The sequence below is a fragment of the Alligator sinensis genome, unplaced genomic scaffold, assembly GCF_000455745.1.
Source record: "Alligator sinensis unplaced genomic scaffold, ASM45574v1 scaffold645_1, whole genome shotgun sequence".
Classification (NCBI taxonomy): domain Eukaryota; kingdom Metazoa; phylum Chordata; order Crocodylia; family Alligatoridae; genus Alligator; species Alligator sinensis.
In genome coordinates this window covers 3,051-11,822 of record NW_005842586.1, presented here as the reverse complement: position 1 = coordinate 11,822, position 8,772 = coordinate 3,051, and the positions used below count along the sequence as shown (strand labels likewise).

General features: G+C 48.4%; 1 protein-coding gene across 1 annotated transcript in view; it reads right to left on the bottom strand.

The window, feature by feature from the left end:
• ITPK1 (inositol-tetrakisphosphate 1-kinase) overlaps window positions 1-8,766 on the bottom strand; it is a 225,391-nt gene extending 216,625 nt beyond the window's left edge. The window contains exon 1 of the mRNA XM_006032798.3: window positions 8,606-8,766. Within this exon, the coding sequence (XP_006032860.1) occupies window positions 8,606-8,700 (95 nt within the window). The 5' untranslated portion in view covers window positions 8,701-8,766. The remainder of the gene's footprint in view (window positions 1-8,605) is intronic.
• Between the last annotated feature and the right edge of the window lie 6 nt (window positions 8,767-8,772).

The window sequence follows — 8,772 nt, the reverse complement described above, 5'->3', positions numbered from 1 at the left end:
AGGAAAGAATGATTCAGATGAACTGAAGATGTGAGACACCCACACTGAGTACACTGACAACCATCCTGTAGCACACAAATGTCTGAAGTCACACAGGAGCTTCCTCACCAGCACCCAACCTGTCAATGCCACATCTGAGGAGACACGACTACATATGTGGAACAAGAGGTTGAAGAAAGTACGTGACAGTGAAAAAGTGGTCATTCTAACACCGAGTCCTTGCCACCAGGCGCTGACAAATCATAGTAGAAGTGGCGATGGCTCAACTGCCTTTGTACTGAAGTCGGATGCGCCAAGGAACTAATGAACCAATGGTATATCCCCACTTCAACCACCTGTAACAGTAACAGAGCCACCGACTATGCAACACCTGTTGCAATGCCCACTGCTTGAAGGCACATGTACAATGAAAGATCTTGCAAAGTACAAACAAGCACAAGCAGCGGTCAAATGTGCTATAGAGACATGCGAAGAAGAAACTCAGGATTAGCCACATATCTATTTATAGCATTTATTCATTCATTCAATTTATTTATGTCCCGTCCCCCCCCCCGCCGCCAACAAAGGCCTAGGACAGCTTACAATATGAGAACAACATAGCTTGGAAGGCAACTAGAGTATCAATATAAAACAGACCCCCTGAACAGTATCTCACCCTAGCTTTCTTTGCTAAATGCCTGCTCAAATAGGAAGATCTTACAGCGCTTGCGAAAGATGTCCAGGCTCAGGGTCTAGAGAGTCTTACAGCAGCGGATGGCGCCAGAACTGAGGAGCAACTGTTGAGAACGTCCTCCCACACACTTTCACCAAGCAAACTTGGCACATTGATGACTGTCGCTAACAACCTCCTACACGTTTTCACTAAGCAAACTTGGCACATTGATGGTACTTGTAAAACATTGCTCTCATCTGACCTTGGGGATCACAACAGGTCATAAGGGAGCAAGCAGGGGCAGACCCAAGGGCATACAGTGATGCACCTGCACCCCCCCTTTGATTACTGGTCGACCCAATGTTTAAAACCAACTGTCTGGCAGTGACAGCAGCATTTCTATTCAGGCACCAGTAAGGTAGTTAATGGACTTGATGGCTCATTGTAATCTACCCAATTCCTTCTAAACTTCTTTTTCCACAGCTTATAACAACCCCCACCCTTCTTTTTAATGTTGTTGATGTTCAACTAATCAAACTATCCTTTCTTCTGCAATTCTGGGGTCCGATAGCTGTTCCTGGTAATGTAGCTCTCATTTCACAGGCCGGTAGACTGTTTTTCACTCTAGCTGAAGACATTAACTCAGGTGTGGAAATAACTTCCAGTGAAGCACTGTCAAAGGCTAAGTACAGACAGTCAAAAAGCCTGAGGCTGAATCAGTTCAATCTAAGCAGCTTCCTCTAAACTGCATAGGTTGAGCTGATAACCAACATTCAGCTTTCAATTGGGAAAAGTAAGGGGAGGCCTGCACTGACCCAGGCCAATAGGCAACAGGCACTAGAGCACATCTCCCAGCCTGGTGGCCGTTGCCAGCCAAGTGTCCCCAAATTTCTGCTGTCCCTCCACAGGGGATTAAGAAGCCCCCTGTCCTGGTCCTGGCCCACCCTGGGGGAAGTCTCTGCCTCAGGAGGTTTGCCCCAATCCAGGAAGCAGGGGGAGCCGAGAGGAATTCCCTCCTTCCCCCTTCCCAGCTGCCGATTGTTTCAGCAGCTGCCACAGGAGGGAGAAGACCACCTCTGGGCCAGATGCCTGCCCATGTAGCCCAGTAATGGGGCATCAGGGAGCCCCCCCCTTGGAGGGCTTCTTCCCACCCCAACACAGGGCAGCCTCAGGGAGCTGAAGGGAATTCTCCTCCCAAACCCCAACCCCTTGCTTTAGCTGCTGGAAGTTTCAAGGATAGCCCAGGTGTTACTGTAGAAATTCGGGTCTGTGTCAGAGCAAGAGATATCATGGTACCCAGCCTGACTCTCTAAGTAGGTCACAATGTGAACTGCAGTTGACCTTACCCCTGTTAAGATGATGTCAGCCATCTGAAAGCAGTGTCATGTGTACATTTTGGTATTGAGCACAGAACTAGAGAGTGCTGTGCGCACATCTGTATAAAAGGGGGTATGTGTCGGAGCTCAGGGGGGTTTTATTTGAGAATGCCTGAGATGAGTGTATGGGATGGCCTGGTGTGGGTTTGATGTGTGCATGACTGAGAGCGTGGTGGAGATTAACCGATGGTGTCCGACAGAGATAGTGAGAGAGAGCGAGGATGTGATTGGAGTCAGCGTGGGCCCGAGTACCTAAGCTGGTCAAAGGTGAAGAGCGGGAAGGAGCGTGCAGTGCTCCGTGAAAGTGTGCTGTCTAACACTCGGTGACTCGAGGGTCTCCAGCATCTTGTTCCCCTTCAGCAGACTCCACAGTGGAGGCAGTTAGGGCTGGCTCCCCAGAACCACTCTCCCTCCAGGCATGTTTGACACTTGTAGCAGCCCTCTATTGTAAGCATCACCTGCTCTGCCTCCCTCCTCTCCATCTTTTCTGTCTTAGTATAAGTGACCCTGTTTAATAACTGGAAGGTAAGCCACTGCCAGCTCGGAACAGACTTGTGAAGTGGACAGCCCTCAGGATCTCAGAGGCTGCAGCAGGTGGAGTTCAATAAAGATCTCCTTTCCCTTTCTTAATAAAGTTTATGCCACTGTGTACCTTGATGATAATAGTGTAAGGGATAGACCGATATTTATAGATAGATTATACTTGGATAGCTATAGATAGAATAGTATAGTTAGTTAGTAGGCCTGTGCAAAGCAGCTAGTATTCACTTCAGATTTGGTGGACAGCGATTCGAATCACTGTCCCGAATCGATTTGGCCGCTGCCGAACCTCCGAATCAGACAGGCCCCCCCCCCGCTCTCCCAGCCGTGTCAACAGCTCCCCGCTCCTTAAAAGAAAAGACTCACTGGCTCCTGCCAGGTGGGGGGCAATCCCCACTGCCCCCCCCCACTGACTGGCACTGCATGGGGGGCTCTGCCACGAGCCCCCAGAAGCCCTGATGGCCACTGCAGCAGCCAGCAAGTGGAGGCTTTTTTTTTGTTTTCGTTTTTTTAAAGAACCGGGAGCTGGGGCCGAGTGGGGCAGCCATGGGGGGGTGCGCCCTGGGAAAACAGGTGAGGGATGGGGGCTCGTGGCACAATGTCCAGTGACATACAACACTACTGTTAATCACCAGTTTGTCAATGAGTAACTAAAATAGAGGACCATATTTAAAAAAGGCATTAAGCCTATGAAGTGCAGTTTTGATGGAATTTAGGTGTCCAAGTTCAAGTGAGTGATCCACAAAACCCCGACCTAAATGATTAGGTTCCCAAAAATCCAAAGGCGCTTATCTTTTGTCTGATTTGGTTCCTTAGATAGCCAGAGTACTGAGCTGAGCAATCTGGCACATCTCTTTCACCTAAGGACATTTGGGACTCTCAAACTAAAAATCTGCATCATCAGCCCAGTCCATCAGGTGTGCTCAAAGCACTGCTGATGCACACAGGCTGTAATGAATTCAGCACACAGCACAGAAGCCTCAACCCCTCTATCAAAATATACAGCCAGAAGAAGAGGCTGCAGTGGTGGTGGTCACTTATTACGTAACAGCCTAGGAGCCAGTGCACTTGGCCAGGAAGTGGGAGACCTGTGTTAAAGGCTCTCATCATCCTGAACAGTTCAAAACCACATCTCTACCTCCCAGGAGAATACTTTAAGCATCAGGTAAGACCTGCTCAAGCTTTTTGTATTACAGCTTCTGTAGCAGGGAGCCAGAAGCTACTGTTACTTCAGGGGGATAATGCAGCAGGCCAACCTTGTAGTATGGCAGACAACTGAGCAAAAGCCAAGTATACTGCAATCAACATTTAAGGAGAGGATCCCCAGGAAGCCCCAAGGTAAAGGCTGCAGGCAGCTGGAACAGGCTAGCCATTAGGCAAATGAAGAAAGCCCTATGTGTGGCTGGAGAGTCACACAATCAGAAGGGGTGGTGCTTTGGGGCATATAAAACCAATGTCTGAACCAACACAAGTAGCCTGGCCCTGAAAGCTGCAGGGAGAGGACTTCTGGGGACAAGAGGACACAGGCACCCAAGCCTCCCAGGACAGTTAAGGGAGAAATATGGCTTGGGTGTGGCTTGGACAGAGAACAAAGGCAAACCTTAGTTGGAAGCAGTTTGCTAGTATTTACATAGTGCTTAGGTTTGACCAGAGGACTGGGCTGTGGCTATAGGGATGTATGGAGGCCCCAGGGGTGCCTGATAGACACCCAGCATGGAACCCTATAAGGGTCAGGAAACCAAGGGCTGTAGCAGAGAGAAGCCAGACTCCCCTGGGTCAGGAAGCCCAGTGGGCTGGGTTTGGGCTGAGAGCAGCTTCACCTGGGTTGGTAACCCCAGCAGGCTGAGATAAGCTCATGAGACAGGGCCACGGGCCCAGAGAACAAAACAGAGCTGAGACCCAGGAGCCAAGGTCCAAGGCAGTGGACCGGGGGTGGGGAAGAGGGCACAGCCCGAATAAAAGGGTTAATGCCAGAAGGCCAAAACCCAGACAAAAACTTGAGGCCTGTGGGGTCAAGTGCTGCCTTGGAGATCGGGGGCTCCCTACGAACTGGACAGCGAGTTGCATCCTGCAAGGAATAGGTATGGTATGGCTATGGGGATGACAGGAGGCCATTATTTTAGCCATTAAGGCAGTTAGGGCCAGAGGGAGTCAAATCCCACAGGGAGAGCCGTGTCCACAGGAGTTGAAGCCCCACAGTGACCGAGGCTGGCAGGGGTCAGGACCGCAGGCCAAAAGGAGCCTCAACTTTTTCTCTAGTCTGGCAAATTGGGAGGCAAAATGTGCACCTGAACCCCTCAAACCGAGGCAGCCAAAAAACCCAGATGTCCCACTTCCTAAGTGCTCTTGCCCTAGGTGATTTTATGAATAATGGACACCACTAGTCTGCACCCCTTTCAGTAGCCATGTTTTAAAAGAGTCAGTCATCCATACCCAAGGTAACAGCTGAGACACTAAAGCACAGGATTAGATTTGAAGCTGCAAATCCCAATCTTATATATGTGCCTGCAAAAGCCACAGTCCTGAGGAGAAACAAGACTGCAGACATTCATCTGTCTTAAACATCAATTAACAGCCAGCTCAGGAATCCCCTTGCTGAGCATGCTGGCTCACTCTTGCACACCCAACCCTTCTAATTTATTGTACCAGAACTTAGGTGCCAAATTCAAATTTGTGAAATCCAGTCTGCAAGCCAGATGCCTAGCAAGTAGGAGAGGCAGCATTCAGCTTTCCCACACTTTTGTAGGCCTGGGCTAGAGAGACTGACTGATGGACTTAACAAGTAAATCAACATGGGAAGTGCATGACAGAGCAGGGAGACCTTTCCCAAGTCTCTCCTTAAGCATCAAACCAGTCTCTTTAGGCCATGTCAAGGGGCCAGAGAAGGGGGGAAAAAATGAACTAAAATAGTTGACTTAAGCCACCTTCTGGGAAAGTATTCTAAGCTGTTTAAATAAAAGGTTGGTCTACCAATTTTTACCTGGCTGCACTTCAGATCCGAATTGGGGCTGAATGTGTTGAATTGTTAGGTGGCTCTTTCACTGAATGCACAGACACAGGGAAGACACCAGCTTTCCTCTCTCAGCAAATTTATCATTCCCATATTCATCACCTTATAAAACTAAGCTACCTTAGCAGAGGACCCAGAATGAAATTCTCCCTTTACGCTGCCTCTAACATGCAAGCACTGCTTCAGAACACACCTATTAACCAACTCATCTTTGCTGTTGCACAAAATGAAGACCAAGGCAATGGGTGAACAGATTCCAAGGTGACTTTTGCCTTGGAATACCTACAGGACAGTCCACACAACCCCCTATAGCATATGCTTCAGTGTAAAGGAGTGAATTCACATGTGCTATTTCCTACTATCAGGTACATTGCTTGTGGCAAGATGCATGCTGAGTCAGGCATTACTCTTCCAACTGCAAGGAGGATATTTGAACAAAAGGCAAAAGGAACCAAGATTCAAGAATCTTAAAGATATTCCCTCTGGCAGAAAATTCCACTGATGTCAGTGAAACCTGCATGGACAGGTAATGCAAGATTGGGCTACCAAGACCTTAAGCATGAAACAGTTATTGAGGCAAGTCCACCCTTAGACTCAGCACTTAGCTTCATTCCCATAAATATGCTAGTCTCCATGCCTAGACACTGAAAGCACAGCTCTAATTACATATCCACTCTAAAGCTACAATGCTAATCAACACACATTTAGCCTCTGCAATGACGAGGGCCACTGAAAAACACTGAAATGCAAGAAAACATTAGTGCAAAGGCAAAATGGCATCCATCATTAAGGGAGTCAAGTAAGCACCTTGTGCACAAAGACCCTTTGGGTTTATTTTAACCTTAATGACTGTGTGGCACCCATTAAGATAACTTGTGCACTAAGTGAAGACATTATGGAGCAATATTATGCAATACAACCATAAGGAAGTCTGAAACTGGGAAAACGCAACCAACTCAGAAGTCAGTCAATAAGGTCGATAATGAGAAACCTGGGGATTCCAAGCATGGAAATACAGAGTGCTCAGTCCCAGGAATAAGGGAGGGCATTACTAAAACATATAGAGAATACAGAGAACAAGGGCCCTTTCAGTTTTACTCTATGGAATCTGCTGTACGCTAGATACAATATCCTTTTATAAACATAGGAAAAGGGTCATTTTAAGCTTGAGGTATTTTTTAACTGTACCAAAACTAAATGGAAGATCTCTTAGGCATGTCTAAAGTATAGTATCAATCATTAAGAAAGGATTTTGCTTGGAAAATTAAAAAAAGAAATATTAATTTAGACTTTTTGATCTATTTAGATACACAAATTTTACAACAGATCTTATGTCTGTGAAGTTTAATTAACAGGATACAAAATGATCAGAAGAAAATCCAAAATGCCAAACCTTTCATTAGCTCAAGTTACTCTTTGTCGTTTCCCCTTCATCTTTACAGAAAGAACCCAAGGCAACAGTTCCTCTTAACAACCAGTGTTGTAAGAGACAAAATACCTTTCTAAAAAAATAACAAAATTAAAAGTTTTCTTCACTACAAATATCATAGTAGATTCCCCAACTTTAGAAAGTCTGTCTGCACGTGAAGTGGTTTAAAAATCTCTCTTAATTTACTGCTAATTTTACATAATTCTTATGGGAAGTCTAATAACTTATGATGGGTTAAGTTTGCTGTTTAGCTGAAAACTTGTCCAGCATATTATTTACTCTTAGTTCACTCATGGGATCAAATCATTAAAGCCTGTAAAAACACCAGAAGGTACACTGCACGTGCTCTTTTATACATGTAAAGCAATTAACACACATAACAGAATAACCTTCGCTAACATCCCGCTAGTGGAGGTAGATAGATGCAGATATCCCCCGAAGCATGACAGGCGGAGTAAAAGTTTATATAAGGGTTTAGTACTCCCTCAATCCATACAGGTTATGGAATCTCCATCCTTAAAGGTTTTTAAGACCCAGGTAGACAAAGCCTTGGTTGGGAAGATCTAGTTGGGGGTGGCCCTGCTTTGAGCAAGCGGCTGATCTAAATGCCCTCCTGAGATCCATCATTTCCTATTATTCTACAAGTCAATATTCTGCCCAGCTATTGATCTGAACCATATTACAGAAACCAGTGAGCTCCCATTTTGATTCCCACCAAGCTCTTAGGAGAGCCCATGTTGGGATTGATGCTCTCAGGAGACAGAGAGCTCCCAAGAAGCAGCAAGCAAACAGAGTGTAGCCTAGGTACAAAACACAGCTACAGCATCCACCCAAAGCAAGAGTCTCAGTCATTTTCAGTGGTCAGGCTAGTCAGTGACATATCACCGGGACTGCAGGGGGGGGAACCCATGGGGAAGAGGAGAAACTTCAAACTAAGATCAAGGGAACCGGGTTTGGTTGCTGGGCAGGCCTTTTGACCTGCCATACTGTGACACGGGCCAAAGCCCACCAAGCAGAGCGACAATCCTCCGTGGCAATGGGGGCCACTACGGGCCAGCACATCCCAGATGGTTTTGGACAACAACAACAAAAAAAGCTGACCAGGGATGAGAGCGAGGGTCATAGGTTCAAAACCAGTGCACCGAGGGGGGGACACCAAGCAAAGCACGCGGGACAGTGTCCTCTGCCCTTGGGGCGAGTCCAAGAAACCAGCGGGCAGTGCCCTGCGAAGCCGCCCGGAGACGTGCCCAGAGCGGGCTGCCGAGCAGGTGGCGGAGACACTGCTGCCATCTGCCAGCGGGGACAGCGCCGCCCTGCCCGGCTCCCCTCCTCGGAGCAGCAGCACTGGGGCTCCGGGGCCGGGTCTGCTCGGCCGTGCTCCCAGCCTAAAATAACCCGAGGCGCTGGCCCGCCTCCAGACCAAGGGTCACGAAAAGAACAGCAGCGACAGCGAACGCAAAGTGCAAGTTGGACGCGCCCCACCCGGGCAGGCTCCCGGCTCCCGGCTCCGGCCCAGCACTCGCCCTCCCTGCTCGGGCGGGAGCTCTGTCCCGCGCTGCCCGCATCCCTCCGCTGCCCGGGGCGGGGGCCCCTCGTACCTGCACAGCTCGGCGAAGGCCTGGAAATTCAGCTTCTTCATCTTCTTCTCGCTCAGCCAGTAGCCCACCCGCCTGCCTTTCAGGAAGGTCTGCATCGTCCCGGCACCGAGGCAGGGTGGCCCTGGCCGCGCAGCCCTACGGGAGCAGCATGCGGGGCTGTAAGCACG